This window comes from Ochotona princeps, chromosome 25 (assembly GCF_030435755.1).
Source record: "Ochotona princeps isolate mOchPri1 chromosome 25, mOchPri1.hap1, whole genome shotgun sequence".
Classification (NCBI taxonomy): Eukaryota; Metazoa; Chordata; class Mammalia; order Lagomorpha; family Ochotonidae; genus Ochotona; species Ochotona princeps.
The window spans coordinates 4,102,449-4,117,947 of NC_080856.1; the positions used below are offsets into that span (position 1 = coordinate 4,102,449).

Sequence of the window (15,499 nt, forward strand, 5' to 3'; positions counted from 1 at the left end):
CCGCCTGGTGAGAGCGCTGCGGGCCGCGGGGCAGGGTGGGTGGGGGCGGATCGGCCACGCCGCCGCGGCAGTCCGAGGCGAGCGGGGCTCCATCTCCGGGGCGCTGGGAGCAGCGGAGAGAGCCTTCGAGACTGCGCGCAGCCTTACTCAGGTGGGTGCCTTCGGCCGCCCGCCCCTTCTTGGGGGACTTGGCTGAGGAGCCCCAGTCGGCTGAGGGTGTGCGTGTGTGCCCACGAGGGGTGTGGATGTGTGTGCATGAGTGTGCTGTGCATATGTGTGTTTAGGGGTGTGTGTGTCTGGTTGAGCATGAGAGACAGCAGAGGGCCAGCACAGCGGAGCCAGTGGGGTCAGAGCCTGTGGAGCAGGGTGGGGGTTCAGCGGACAGAGTGTGAGTGCAAGGGGGGTGTGAAGGGTGAGTGGGTGACTGTGTCACGGGCGCTAGGTGTGGCTGCGTGTGTGATGTCAGGGTACTGGGTGCACGTGGGCCCCCACTAAGCCTCCTTCCCTTTTCCCAGGAGATGTGCCCATGGGAGGGTGAGCTCCGGGGTCAGAGATGGTGGGAGGCTCCCCCAGCTGCCGGCCCTTCCTCTCCCCCCAATCCCGGGACAGGAGTGGAGAACCAGAAATTGCCAAGTCTACCACACCCCATGCTCGCTAGTACTTCTAGGGTCCTGGGGAAAGGAGCTAGCAAACCCCAGGAAAGAGAGGTAAAGGGGAGGGGCTGTAGCAAGCGGGTGTCTGCTCGTCCAAGGCCCGACTTCTCTGGGTAGGCACTGGGTGGCCTTGCTGACTCTGTCACATCATCCAGGCCTGTGACAGCCAGTGGGCTCACACAGGAGTGTTTGCTGGCTCACGGCTCTGTAACCGGAGGGTGCTGGGCACACAGTAGGCAAGAGAGAAGGCTGGGCAGAATGGGAAGGAGGTGGGCAGGAAAAGGAAATGGCTAGCGTCTGCAAGCCTGAGTCCACCTTCCCTACTCTCTTTACCTGGTGGCCAGCAGCCCCCAGCTCCCCCATAATTGTTCGTGGACTTAGGGAGCAGCTGCACAGAAAATGGGGTTTGTGCAGAGGCCTGGAAGTGCAGGAGGGAGCCTGTCCCCTGGGGCAGAACACTTGGCATCCTATACCCAGCACCTACTTGTGGGCAAGCAGCAGCCACGTATGGGTGTAGGGTGTTGGGAAGAGGGAGTGGCTGTAATCTGAGCTCACTGGGGGTCTCTCCTCCCCATCCAGGACGCTGGTGCCCAGGAGGAGCTGAAGACCTGAGCCCACCCAGGCTGCCCCAGGCCAGGCAGGGCCATGGCAGGGCGTGGCTGTCTGGGCCTGGGACTGTTCCCCTGGGTCCTGCTTGCCATGCCCGTGGGCCCCCAGCTCGCTTCCTCATCTGTGCCTGTGGCTCTTCCCACTACTCTGACCCCACCACCGCAGAGTGAGGCCTCTGTGCTGTCTCTCAACCTGGGACTTAACTTCAAATTCCATCTTCGGGGACCTGCTGCTGTCTGGGGCAATCCGGTCACAGAGAGCCAGCCTCTCTCTCCTGGGCTGGACCAGGAGCCAGGGGATGAGGTAGCTGGTGGGCAGAGGACTGATCTGCTTTGGGATCTGCTGGGGGGCTCCCCTGGGAACTCCCCTTCAGAGTTGGGCTCTGCTGAAGGCAGCTCTACAACTGGGGCCTCCTCTCTGCCTGCGAAATCCACATCCCCTGTATCTGGGTCCACGGACCGGCACATGGCTCCCTATCAACCCAGGAAGAGCACTGTGACTTGGGACACAGCTCTGAAGGCTGTGGTGCCTCCGTCCAGCGCTCCCAGGTCCCACCAGAGTGAGCTGGAGTTGAAGTTCGATGTGGCATTGAGAGCAGGGGCGGCCCCCACGCTGGGGCACCGGACACTGCCTCTACTGCCCAGCCTGCGGGCCAGCTTGGCAGAGATCGCTGGGCGCCTGGGGCCCTTTGGTGAGTACCTGTCTTGCTGGGCTCCTCTGGCAGCCGCCTTGCTGGGCTCCCCCGGCAGGTAAGAGGTAGTTCCAACGTGGGCTCCTTTTGCAGGGTTCTTTGGTACCACATTGTCTCCGCTCCGGAATTCCTCTGGCTCTAGCGCTCTGGGGGCCACCACGCCCTCAAGCCCTGCCTCCAGTTCAGGTGAGTACTGATTGTGTCGCAGAGAGCATTTGGGAGAGATCTCTGCATGCTGGGGGCCTCACTGGCACCTCCCTCATTTTTTTGTTGTTGGTCTCAGGGGAGGCCTATGTAACTTCTCCCAGGCTGTGGCACAGAAGCTGCTGTTCCCTAGGGAAGGCTTCTCTGCTTCTACACGTGTCGCTTAGCTCACAGTGCACCTGCTCAGGAGACAACAATTCCTGGGAAACTCAGGACCTTCCTCCAAGCTTCAGAGTCCAAAGCTGGTTGGGAGATGGCCCTTGACCCCTGTGTGCTCTGTCTTCAGGGTTCTTCGGCACCATTCTGTCCGCATCCTCACCGCCTCGGGAGAGGGAGCTCCTGAGCCCAGGCTTGCTGGACGCGACCACTTCCCTAGCTTCTGCCTCAGTAGCAACCACACCACCAGGTAGGTATCTCACCCATTGGAGTCTGACAGCTCTAAATGAGCACTTACTATATGCTAGTCACTCCTCAGTGTTTTCTGGAACTCTCATGCTTCCTGGCCATAAACCATAGTCATCATAGTCTTCCTCCTTCCTGCGGACACTGCCTCATTTGTCTGAGAACCAGAATGCTGCTGGGAAGGTCCCACACAGGGTGAAGTAAGTAGTGGCGCTCAGAGAGCTTTGCAATCACAGGCAGGGCAGGGTGGAGATAGATGTATCAGGGCAGACACAGGAACTCCTTCATGATTTGCAGTCTCTGATAACTCCACCCTCCACTCCAGGCCGCCTGGCCCCGCTCCCCACCCCCACCCCCACCCCGGCCTCAGGGCTCCTCCTGCACTGTCTGATATGACCTGACATGCTGTCAGTGTAGGTAGAGCCAGAGCCCTCATTGGAAAGACATGGAAGACAGACAGGCGCCACCTTTGTGCAAGGGGTCTGTTGAGAACCTGTCACAGACATTGCGGAGAGAGCCTGCGGACTCTGCCATCTGGAGACCTTGGCTTTGAATCCCAATTCTTTTATTACTGGCTGGGTGTCCATGGTTCCTGGGCCTCTCTGAGCTCCCTTAGCTCTAGGGTTTCATAATGTTACTCGTTATGCTGAGTTTAAGTAAAACTTTGATGGCATGAAACTGGGCACAAAGTAAAGCTGGTGAATAGTAGTGGTCAACATTGCCTCTCTCCCCAGCTGCACCCCAAATATACTGCTAGACCCTACCTTGTAGCCAACTGACCCGGGACACCGAGAGTGGGCTGAGCGAATCTGCCTGGTAGAGTGCATGGGTGTGCAGGGAGAGGCACTGTCAGACAGGCCAAGAAGGCCTCCCAGGCTCAGCTTTGCTTTACAAAGGGTGTTAGTCTAGCTGCAAACCTTTCAGCCCCTCCCACACCAGGCCCTGCGGTGGAATCAACTGGTCCCCCAGCTTTTTCCAGCTCCAGACTTCACGCAGCTCTTGACTCTCCAGCTCACCCCAATACTGGGTCACTGCGCACACACACACCACTCCCTGCCACCAGTGGGTGGGTGCCAAGAGTCTCCATCCTCATTTGGCCCAGGGGACAGCAGGGCAGGATCTGCTGGGCTGGGGGCAGGCTCTATGTCTTTGGGGCTGGGGTGAGGGACGATGCTGGCTGGCAGTCGGTTGGCCTTGGTGACAGTGCTGGCCAGGCAGGTTTAATGAGTCTGGACAGTATCAGGCAGCCCAGCTCCCACAGCCTGGCAGCCCCACCCTCACTCCCCCTCCTCGCTGGTGGCTGCAGGAACCCAGCCTCTTCCTGACTGTTGTTCATCTTGGATAAACCCCAGAGGGCTACTGGTTTCCTGGAGAGACCTCACTCCACCCGAGGGAGAGAAGAAGAGGTGGGGGAAGGAGGGCGCTCAGGAGCAAGTGCTTAGAGCACTGTCCAGTTGTTGGGAACCAAAGAGAGTATCTCCCTTCCTATTCTAACCTGGCTCACGTTCGACACCTAGGGCTTCTTTGTGTTAGGTCCTCTCCACTTGAGCTGCTCTTGTTCAGGGCACCAGTTATGAGGACATCTGTCCCCTGGATGATACCTACTGCCCTTCCTTCCCCGATGTTCACTCCACTCCCCAACCACCGTGACCAGCTTCTGTTCTGAGTGGCTGCCACCTGCGCCATCACACCTCTGAGATGTTTTGACTATCACCCTTCCAACAAGTACCGATCCTCTGTGATCCTGGCGGTGGGGGTGAGGAGAGGGTTGTTGGGGCCAGGCCACACTGGTTTCAGCTCCCAGCATCCAGAGTGGTGCTGGGACAGGCCAGCTCTTTGATCTGGGAGGCTGGTGGATAATCAGGCCTGACTTTTCCATGAATCTCGCTGGCCTCTCCCTGGCCCCTCCCCAGCCAGTTCCTGCCTTACCAATTACTCACACTGACATCTCCATCTCTCCCCCTGGTTCCTAAGGTCAGGAAGGGCCACAGGCCAGGCTGGTACTATCCCCTAGAGGAGCTGGCCTGCTCAGGGAGGCATCCTGGGAAAGAGGATCAGAAAATTGCAGTGTGAAAAGCTCTTTTTTAGGGAAACTGCAAATGTGAGGTCTTCGAGGCAACAAGCTGGGTTTTCACGGCCTGGTTCCCACACACCTGGCCCCATGCTATGCTCCCTCGTTAGAACTGTGCTCTTCCTTAACTTTCCCTGTTTTCTGGTTTCTCTTCATTTTCCTGGAATCCTGAGAGTGTTGACATTTTCTCTAGTGTTTGGGGGGACAGAGAAGAGATATGGAGCTTCCTGTGGCCCCTTGGTAAGAAGGGAAGAGGGTGAGTGGAACTGACTTCGAGAGTTGCACCTGTTGGGCAGGTGAGCAGGGTGCAGGGGTCAGTGATGGGGAGCGGGAGCAACAGGATGGACCAGGTTCTGTGTGCAGCTCTGTGGAGTCCAAGCAGGCTCATCCACTTTACACAGAAGTGGCTGGAGACCTGAGGGGACCAGCGAGTAAGGGGTGAGGAGGGACGTGATTGGATCCTGCTGATGCTCAGCCCCTGACCAGCAAGCTGTCCACACCCACTGAACTGCCCCGCATTCAGTGGTGGGCGTCTTTATCGCCGCCCAGGCGGATAGGCCACCGGAATGGTGTGCCCAACCGTGGTGGTTTAAGCAAGTCTGGGTTACACTAAGCTCTTAATTCATTCTCTGAGGTCAGTAGTGGTCACTGCCTGACAGCAGGAAATGCTGATGGATTGGAGATGAACATTAGCTGGCAGCATGATACCAGCAACAATCAGACAGATGCTGAATGGTTCCATACTGCCCTAAGAGCTCACATTCCCACTTTTCTTCTCTTACAAGTTCCATCTTATGGAAGTGCTTCTTCCCTATTTCAGATCTGAGCAATGTGATGGAACAGGGGCCAGGATGCCCTTGGCTGGTGGCGAGGAGCTGTGTACCCTGAAGCCTGAGCTGCTCCTTCCCGGCCCTCTGCTGCTGCTCAGTCCCATCCTCCCCTCCCTTCCAGAGTCCTCACTCTTTTATCCTCATTCTGAGGATGATTGCTTTTGTGTGTCCCCAACCCGAGTTGGTACTGTGTGTGTGGGGGGGTAGCAATGCTCTGGGGGTCTTGGTGTGTGGTCCAGTGGAGGTGTGGCTGGAGCACAGCTGGGGCAGAAATTTGACCATAGGAGGCCATCCCTGCTCAAACCACAGCTGTCTCAGGTCCATCTCCCTTTGCTCTCCATGCTGGCCCTGTCCTTCACCGTCACCCTTTCTTCCCAATCCTGCTGAGCCTCCTGGGGAGTGGGCAGGGAGAAACCCAGCTTCTAGCATCTCCCCTAACTGCCTGGCTGTGGAAACAACTCTAGGATGTAACTTTTTTTTTTCTTTTTAAAGATTTGCTTTATTATTTAAAAGGGAGAACTGAGATGGGGGTGGGGAGAGAACCTCCTTCCAATGGTTCACTCCCAAAATTGACACAACAGCAAGGACTAGACCAGACTGAAACTGGGAGCCAGGAGCTTCTTCCAGGTCTCCCAAGTGGGTTCAGGGGTCCAAGGACTCAGGTCATGTTCTGCTGCCTTCCCAGGTACATTACCAAAGAGCTGGATTGGAAGTGGAACATCCCTGATCATGCATTCCTATGGGATTCTGGCATCGCAGGCGGTGACTGTTATGCCACAATGCAGCCCCAGTATAATTCTAATTGGTCTCTCGCTCTGGGAGAGTAGAACTAGGAATTTTTCTCACTTCTTTCACCAAAAGGATGCGGGAAGATGTTAGCAGATGGGGCTGGAGATACTTCTTTGGGTGGTGTTTAACCCACCCCAGGGCCCCAGCTCTTCCTCTCCGAGACTTCAAAGGCAGTCTTGGAGAGGCAGGGACTCCCTCTTAGTGTCTCAGCTTCTGTGAAATGGGTGTAGGGTGTCCAATCAACGTGGCATCTGTATTCAAAGCCTAAGAGCAATGATTTTACCACCGCAGCAGTAAGGGGACCACAGCTGTGCGTGGGCTCAAGTAGCGGGTAGCAGGCAAGTGGGTCGTGAATAAAGAGGAAATGTGTGCTCAGAGTGCACGGCCTACCAGCATTTTAGGGTTCCTCCTGCTGCGTGTGTGCGCATGTGCATGCGTGCACTGGCCAGGGACACGGGGTTGGGGGGCAGCTGAAAAAGGGCAGGTGTACATAGTCCCAGGGTGGGGGCTGGGTGCAGAACAAGGCCTTGTGGAGAGTTTTGGGGGTGTTAAAAGGGGGTCAGAGCTGGATTCTAGCTACAGCTCTGCTGGCGTGTGACCTTGGGCAAGTCACTTTGCAGGGTTTCAGTATGGTCACCAGGCCAAACTGGGACATCGACTCAGTGGCTGGCTTGCTCAGTGCTGGGTGCCAGAAATCATTTTAGGCCAAAGATTTGGATGTGAGCGAAGCAGACAAACTTGTTTGATCTCCTTAGGCTGCCCTTTCTGGTGCTGGTGATGGTGGGGATGGTGGCGGCCAAGGTGGGGGCAGGAAAGGGCGGCCCCAGTTCCTTGGTAGGTTGGGGAGGCCCTGGAGGTCTCAAGAACACTCAGGGAAAACACAGTGAAGCAAGCAGGGCTGGAGAGAAGGAAGGGAGGAAGAGGGTAGGAGGTGGAGGTGGGGAGGATAAGAGCTGAGATCTCCCCTCCCAGTCTCAAGTGCGGGGAGGGGATGTGTCATTGGCCAGAGTGCCTGGAAGACCCTCTGACTGGGAGGTCAAGGGGGGCTGCGGAGCCTCAATCAAGCATTCTCTACCCACAGATTCCGCCGTCCCAAGCTCGGTCGCCGCGACCGACGTCTCTGCCAGTAGCCTGGGGAGTGCTTCGTTGCAGCCAGAATGTGCCCTGGAGTCCTGTGGCCTGGGAAAACTGCCTGACCGCAGCGAGCAGCCCCCTGCCGCCCCGCTGCCTCTCTTCTTGCTGACCCTGGAGGCCAACTGGGCGGAGGCCAGGGCTCGCTGGGGGCTGGCCTGGGAGGCCCACGTGTACGGGGTCGGCGCGCTCTTCGGTCTGGTGGTGGTGCTAGCATTGCTGGCCCTGGTCCTCTTGCCTTGGCGCTGCCCGCCTGGCGCCCCCTGCCTGGCGCTACTGGACTTGCTGCTGCTCTTGGCCGGGACGACCCGAGCTTTCCCGCTCTTCTATGACGCCTACGGACACCGCGAGCGGCTACCCGCGCTCGCCTGGCTGCTACTACAGGACCTTCCGCTGCCATGTCTGGCCGCCGGCTTGGGGCTGGCCTGCCTGCTGCTGGCCCGGCCGCGCCCGCCGTGGTGCCCGGCCGTCCTGGCAGCGCTGCTGCTCCTCGGGCTGGGCTTGGCAACCGCTGCAGCTCTGGGAAGCGCCGCACACCGTCCGCTGCGGCCTCTGCGTCTTGCCTCTCGCGGGCTGCACGCCTTCCTCGCTGCGTCCTTGTCAGGGCTCCTGCTGGCCCTCTCCTGCTGGCGGGGTAGGCGACGGAGAGCCGGGGCGCCCCTGGGAGGTTCGGGTTTCAAGGTTCCTCTCCCGCAGGTGCGCAGCCCTTTCGCCCCGCGGGAGTCCTGGCGGCGCGCGGCGCGCACCGCCCCAGTGGCCGGCACCTTCGGGTTGCTGAGTGGGGCTCTGCAGGGCTACGAGGTGCTGCATGCCCTGGGTTATGGCGGCCAGTCGGGCCTGGAGGGGCCCTGGTCTTGGTGGGCCTTCCAGCTAGGCCTGCGTCTGGGCGAGGTGGGCGTTGCGCTCCCGCTGGCACTGCTGGGTCTCTACCCCGCGCTCTGCAATCCTCGAGTGCCACCTCGCTGCTGGGCCAAGCTCTTCCGCCTGTCCCCGAGCCACGCGGCCCCTCTGCTGCCCGGAGGTTGGATCTCTGGACCTCCGGACAAGGAGCCCCTGGGGAGCGCCATTGCGCGTGGCGAGGCAGAACTGCTGCAGTTGTGCGCCCTGGCGGGGCCAGGCCCTGATCTCCTACTCCAGCGTGGTGGTGGTGGTGGCGGCGGCTGCCGCGGCTTTGAGGACAACAACCCGGGCCCATCCCCGGCCTCCTCTCCGTGCAGCGACTCCACCGTGGATTTCCGCCCGCCGTCCCCCATCAATCTGCGACGCAGCATCGAGGAGGCCCTCTGTGGCGAGGCCCTGCTCGCCCCTAGCCTCTTCCAGGGCCCTGCCCTCGGGGACGCCCTGCCCGGATTTGGCCTCTACCGCACCGCCTCGCTGGGAGCCACAATCCGGAAGGGGCCTGTCGGCAAGTTGGAGGAAGATCCCGGCTCCCCGGCGGCCCGGGAGCTCCCCTCCCCCGGGGCCTGGCCCCCTGGCAGCAGCTCGTCCGGCTCACTGTGCGGACTCTCACGGGACAGCTCCTCCGTGCTCCTGTGCTCCTGCCCCGACAAGCCCTCTCGGTGCCCGTTGGCCTGTGTCCTCAGTCCCCCGCGGGCCTCGGGAAGCAGCCCCAGCCTCCCCGCCTCAGGCTCCTACCAGGCGCTGTCCCCACCCTCCTGTACCTCTCCGGAGCCCGCTCCGGAGCTGCCGGCTGAGGAGGCCTTGCTGCAGGAGCAGTTCCTGGACGCCTGCCGACAGATCGACGAGCTGAGTCTGGGCAGTGACACCATAGACCTGTAGCACCACAGATACGCACTCCCCCCGGGGCCTCCACGCTGGGCCTGAGACCTGCACACTGTTAGCTCTTGCCCAATCCTGCCTGGCACCAGATACCTCTCCCCGCCTCCCGCCCCACCCGGGGCCCCTGGGCGGGGCAGCTCAGCAGCCAGGTTGGTGCTGACAGGGAGGGAATTCAGTGCCATCTTATCTGGAGCCCTGGGTGCAGGATGCCCTCTGCTGCAATGCCAGGCTGGCAGCCATCCCGCCTCCTTGGCCTTCACCAGCAATAAAGCCCCCCAGGTGCTCCACTGCCGACCACCACTCCCTCCCTGCTCTGGTGCTGAGAGGGGCTGACCCCAGAAGCCCTGGGGACCTGCCTCAGGCCCAGGAATCCCACCGGCCTGCGACTCCCTGTGCTAACCTCCGTGGGGAGCTGCTCCCCCCCAAAGGGTCTGCAGTTCCTCCCACCCACCCCCACCCCTGCCCATCCAGGAGACTTGGTGGGAGGTGAGCTCGTTCAGAGTTAATTTATCAATACAATATTTTCAGAGGAGAAAGTTCTGACCTTCTTGGGAAAAGTTTTAATGGGGCAATAGCAGCAGTGACACCAATAGCATTGGCAGAGAACAGCTGTGTGTGTGTGTGTGTGTGTGTGTGTGTGTGTGTGTGTGAGAGAGAGAGAGAGAGAGAGAGAGAGAGAGAGAGAGAGAGAAAGAGAGAGAGAGGAGTGCCCCTTCAGACTTCAGGAACCGTCTACAGCATCTGGGTCTATGTTTGGGCAGAGGGAGGGTCCTAGGAGCAGTCCCTGAAACAGACTGTGGGTCTCTGAGAAGTGGCAGTATCTCTAAGTCCTAGGTGGAAAGGCTGGCATTCCTGAGGCTTCCAGTCCTGGAGGACAGCTGGCTAGAGCCTAGGTGGTAGTGATACCCAGCTCCCCAGCCAGCCTCCTGCCACACCCCCATGGTCTGGGAGTCACAAGGAGGAAGTTCTCTTCTTTGTCTACCAATGGGGCATCTTCAGGGCTGGGCTCACATGCACCTGCTTCTGCAGGGGCTCAACTCCTGCAGGTGCAAATCCTCCTTAGAGAAAGCCTGCTGCACCCTCCACCTCCATCCGTTCGTCATTTGGCTAGAAGTTGTTTGCACAAAAACCAGGGCAATATAGATGAGGTTTGACCATGGCACTTTGCCCGTGTTTTGCCAAGTGTCCTGTACATAACAGAAACACCTGCAGGGGCATAAACACGAGATTTCAAGTGAAAAAACAGGAACACAAGTGGCTTTCCTTGCAACTCTACCCATCAGCTAATGGGACTGAAGGCAGCTTGGGAGCCAAGAGGGAAGCAGCAGGCAGGCTGCAGCAGACAGATCAGACCAGATCGAGGTACCAGAGGACACACTCAAGCACTGTCCTACAGATGCAGATCTGTCTTGCCTGCATGGAGCATCCAGGCTCTGGGGCCTTGGAGCAAGGAGAGGAGTAGGCAGTGTTGGGGGGTGCAGGTTGGGGAGAGGCAGAGTAGGGAGGAGCGAGCGGGAAGACGGCTGCAGGTACACTGAGGGGTGGGACTGGAACGGTTCTGAATGTGGCTCTTCCATCACCTGGCTCAGCGAGGCTCAGCAATTCTTGCTGCATCGTCACTCTGGGCTGAGACCCAGGGAACTGCCAGCCTTCTAATTACAGGCATTTCTCACTGGTGTCACAGCGGCTGGAGCAGCTCCCCCAGCGTTGGAGCTGCTTTATGGTCCACGCGCAGGGCCAGGCGCTCTGAGGAACTTCTCCCTTTCTTTCCCACCACCCCTTCCATCTGCCTCTCACCTGCTCTGCTTACACTCAGCCTTCTTGGCCACCTCCTACTCATTCCAATCCTTGCCAGCTGCTCTCTCTCTCTCATTCCCACCAACCCCTCAGCCCCAGGGTCTTTGGCTTCATGAACACACCTCCCAACAGAGCAATCCGAGCCCCCTAATTCCCGCCTCCCCCACCCCTGCTCTCTCACACACCCACACTTCCTGTCTGGAAGCTCCAAAATGGGGCTATGGAATAATGGGGGACAAGAAATACCTTGGGGTCCACCAGCTCCAATACATTTTTAAAAACAGGACTTATTTACTTATTTGAAAATCAAAGTTACAGAGAGGGACACACACACACACACACACACACACACACACACACACATCCGTCCCCTAGTTCCCTGCTCCACATGGCTGCACCAGTCAGGGTTGGACCAGGCTGCAACCAGGACCCGAGTCTCCTATGTGGACAGCAGGGGCCCAGGTGCTTAGACCATCTTCCACTGCTTTCCCTGGGCCATTGGCTGCAAAGTGGGTCTGAAGTGAAGTAGGATACAAACCATCACCCACATGGAATACTGGCATTTCAGGTAGTGGCACTTCCTGTTATGCCACGACACCAGCTCCAGACTTCACTGCTTGTATTTCCCTCAGCAAAAATGACCTCCACTCCATGGCTTCAGAAAGCCCCCAGCCTCTCCTTTCATCTCCTTCTAGCCTCCCCAGGAGTGCAGGCAGACCCTCACATACACATCTCCCATGTCAAATCTCAGTGCTGTGGAGAGGAAAACAGACAAACAGGCTCCCTTCTTTCATTTGTTCATCCAATCTCTTTATATATATATATGATTGTGTGTTTACCATGTGCTACATGCCAGGGAGACAGGGACAAAAGGACGGGGACTCCAGGCCCGAGTTTATGAAGCTGAAAGCCTTTTGGAAGAAAGCAGACAGGAGACAACTAGTCACACAGTCATAATCACACAAATAATTTGCTGCGGTTGTGAGAACAGAAGCAATGACATTAGAGGAAGTCTGGCTTGCAGAGGCAGGGGGAGAGTGGAGCTGGAAGATCAGGGTCTGGTCGAGGCTGCCTTTGAAAAGCCCGGGTGCTCTTACTATACCTCCCCACACCTCCAGGCTCCTGCACAGTGCTGATGGATGAGTGAGAAGTCAAAAGTTGATTTCCCCTGGAAGCCACGGTGCAGTGTACCACCGCTCCTGCTTTGTAATAAAGACCACTGCCTGTGTCCCAGCTTAGATGGATGAGCAAATATTCCTGATTAAAGAACCGTGTGACCTCCTTGCTATGAATGGATTCAGGGGCGGGGGATGCCGGTTTGGGAAGCAGATGGGGCAGCAGTTTGGATCTACGGGGAGGACTGAAAGGGTGAGTCCTGCTGTTGTCTTCCCCAGGGGGACAGAGCATCACACTGTGGGTGACTGCTGCCCCCTGATGGTCACAGGGGCACAGTTGCATTTTGTCCTTTTAAGACGTGGGTGCAAGACGTCTACAACTTAGCATTGGTAGGGGGGTGTCACACAGGGATCTTGGGACCACCTTCTCAGCATTCTCTTCCCTTTGGCTTTTTGTATCCAGGGCCGGGAGGCTCTCCCCACACGAGGGCCTTAAGCTCATCATTTAGATTTTGCGAATGGAATTTTGATTCCTACGCTGGGCTGGGGGATGGGTAGGAGGGAAGGAGAAAGGGAAGAATGTGGATCCCAAACTGTGTCTATTTCTCTCTTTGCCCCAGATGTGCTTCTTTTCTTGAGCTATGTGTTTCAAAGTGACTTTGGAAGTGAGGGGAGTTGTGATGGCCCAAAAGGCTAATCCTTTGCCTTGCAAGCAGGGACAGCCTTATGGGCGCTGGTTCGTGTTCCAGCTCCCTGCAGGTGGCCTGGGAAAGCAGCAGAGGATGGCCCAAAGCCTTGGGACCCTGCACCTGCTTGGGACACCTGAAAGAAGCTCCTGGCTTCGAATCAGCTCAGCTCTGGCTATTGTGGCCATTTGGGAAGTGAACCAACAGATAGAAGACTTTTCTTTGTCCTCTCTCTGCCTTTCAAATAAAAATAAATAAGTCTTATTTTAAAAGTAGCCTGGTAGTGAAGCCAAGTGGTAGGGTGATAGGAAAGGGTATTCTTCCAATGGTCATATTCTGACTGTTTCCAAGCCTCTCATTTGGGGCCGGCACTTTCTGTTTTTCCAACTCTATAAATCTGCCTTTCCAATAAAATAAACAAATATTTTTAAAGAAGATTTAAAAGTGACTTCAGTTGTTTTCTCTTTAAAGCATGTATTACTTAGTCGGAGCTAGGGCTTCATAAAGCTGATGTTCCACATTCTCTTCCCCATCACTGCTGACCACGTCTTTGTCCATCCAAAGTGTATCTAAAGCAGTTGCATCCGAGGTTGCCCCTTTTACATCTTTTGAATTGTCTGGCTACTCTGAGTATGTTATCACCCCTTAAAAGTAATGATGTGGGTCCAACAAGATAGCCTAGCAACTAAAGTCCTTGCCTTGAATGCACTGGAATCCCATATGGGCACCAGTTCTAATTCCGGTGGCCCTGCTTCCAATCAGGCTCCCTGCCTGTGGCCTGGGAAAGCAGTCGAGGATGGTCCAAAGCCTTGGGACCCTGCACCCGTGTGAGAGACCCAGAAGCTCCAGGCTCCTGGCTCCTAACTTTGGATTAGCTCAGCTCTGGCTGTTGCGGCCACTTGGGGAGTGAATCAATGGATTGAAGAGCTTCCTCTCTGTCTCTCCTCTCTGTATATCTGACTTTGTAATAAGAATAAATAAATCTGTTTTAAAGTAATAATGTAAAAGGTGCTTTGGCTATTGCTACTGGTGAGGTTGTTGTGCAGGGTACGGCCATCTTGCTCGTGGGCCAGCTCCTGAGCCCCATGGGATGGCCCTGTATTCTGCTGGCCCTGAGTGGCAGATCTGTGTGCTGAGCTGGCGTGAGGGGAGCTCATCCAGAGCTGAGCTGATCTTGTGCCTCAGAGTGGAGCTGTGCTCTGTGTGTGAGCATATAGCTGGTGCCACCTTTAATTTCAGTGTCTTCTGATAAAATCGTACAACATCATTTTGTAATTTGGTGATGGGTTTTTGTTTATTTGAAAGGCAGGGAGAATTTTCCATTCACAGATTCACTTGTTAAATGCCTGCAATAGCCAGGGCTGGGTCAGGTAGAAATCAAGAGTCATGAACTTAACCCAGGTCTCCCATGTGGTTGTTGGGGACCCAGCTACTTGGGCTGCCTCCCAGGGTGTGTTAGCAGGAAGCTGGGATCAGAAGCAGAGCCGCAACTGAACCTAAGCGATCCAACACAGCAACACCGGCAAGCTAACAGCTACAAATACCCTGCTAATTTCTTTCTAAGATTTATTTATTTTTATTTGAAAGGAAGATTTCTAGAGAGGAGAGGTACAGAGAGAAGGTTTTCCATCTGCTGGATAACTCCCCAGTGGTTGCAACGGCAAGAGCTGAGCCGAGAGCGAAGAGTTTCTTCCGGGTCTCCCACAAGGGTGCAGGGTCCCAAGGACTTGGGCCATCCTTTGCTGCTTTTCCAGGCCATATGCAGGGCACCGGGTCAGAAGCAGCATAGCTGGAACATGAATTGGTGTCCATATGGGATGTTGGCGTCCCAAGGTAGAGGATTAGACTATTGAGCCAGGGCATCATCCCCAGGCTGGTACTCTTATTTGCTTTTTAAAAATGATTTATTTTATTTTTATTGAAAGGCAGATTTACAGGGAGGAGAGACAGAGAGAAAGATCTTCCATCTACTGGGTCACTCGCCAAGTGGCCATAACATCCAAAGCTGAGCTGATCTGAAGCCCAGAGCCAGGAGCTTCTTCTGGTCTCCCACATGGGGTGCAGGGGCCACCTCTGCTGCTTTCACAGGCCCCAAATACGAAGCTGCATGGGAAGTGGAGCAGCCAGGACACAAATCAGTGCCCATATGGGATTCCAGTGCATGCATGGCTAGGACCTTAGTCACTAGGTTACCGTACTGGGCCCCAACCTGGTACTCTTTAAAAAGATCTATTTATTTGCTTGAAAGAGTGACACAGGAAGAGACACAGAGAGATCTTAATTCCCCAAATAACTGCAAGAGCTAGGACCAGGTCAGGTGAACTGCACCAAAGTCTCTTCCATGGGTGCAGGGGTCCATGCTGCCTTCCTGGGTGCATTAGCAGGGAGCTGGATCAGATGTGGAGTTAGTTGCACTTGAACTGGCACTCTGACCTGGCGACTGCCACGCATGTGGGAGACCCAGATAAATCTCTCGGCCCCTGGCTTTGCTCTGGCCCAGCCACGGATGTTGCAGTCATTTGGGGAGTGAACTAGAAGACTAAAGATTTCTTCCTCCGTCTTTTTTTCTGTAATTCTGCCTTTCAAATGAATAAATACATTTTTTTAAAATACAGATTGTCTGATGTGACATATCTAGGTCTGTTTCTGCACTCTTTAGCTGCAATTTACGCAAATAATCTGGGAACCTGTTTACTTCAAAAAAATATGTATTAACCATTCATCCTAGGGGCTGGCGCTGTG

At 56.3% G+C, this 15,499-nt stretch overlaps 1 protein-coding gene across 2 annotated transcripts; it reads left to right on the forward strand.

The window, feature by feature from the left end:
- The first annotated feature begins 1,242 nt into the window (after positions 1–1,242).
- PRRT4 (proline rich transmembrane protein 4) lies at positions 1,243–9,527 on the forward strand. Of its 2 annotated transcripts, XM_058681463.1 has the most exons (5): positions 1,243–1,953; positions 2,047–2,139; positions 2,444–2,563; positions 7,331–8,014; positions 8,598–9,527. In XM_058681463.1, the coding sequence occupies exons 1-5, from the start codon at positions 1,299–1,301 to the stop codon at positions 9,128–9,130; spliced, it is 2,085 nt and encodes a 694-aa protein (XP_058537446.1). In that variant the 5' UTR covers positions 1,243–1,298; the 3' UTR covers positions 9,131–9,527. The 2 variants fall into 2 exon arrangements, with proteins under 2 accessions (XP_058537446.1, XP_058537445.1); XM_058681462.1 differs by having other exon boundaries at positions 7,331–9,527.
- The last annotated feature ends 5,972 nt before the right edge of the window (positions 9,528–15,499 follow it).

Bases quoted from the DNA above. Each gene is read 5' to 3' on its own strand.
- PRRT4 (XM_058681462.1), top strand. From the start codon at position 1,299: ATGGCAGGGCGTGGCTGTCTGGGCCTGGGACTGTTCCCCTGGGTCCTG. The intron at 1,954-2,046 runs GTGAGTACCTGT...CTCCTTTTGCAG, and splicing joins TGGGCGCCTGGGGCCCTTTG to GGTTCTTTGGTACCACATTG. The intron at 2,564-7,330 runs GTAGGTATCTCA...CTCTACCCACAG, and splicing joins AGTAGCAACCACACCACCAG to ATTCCGCCGTCCCAAGCTCG.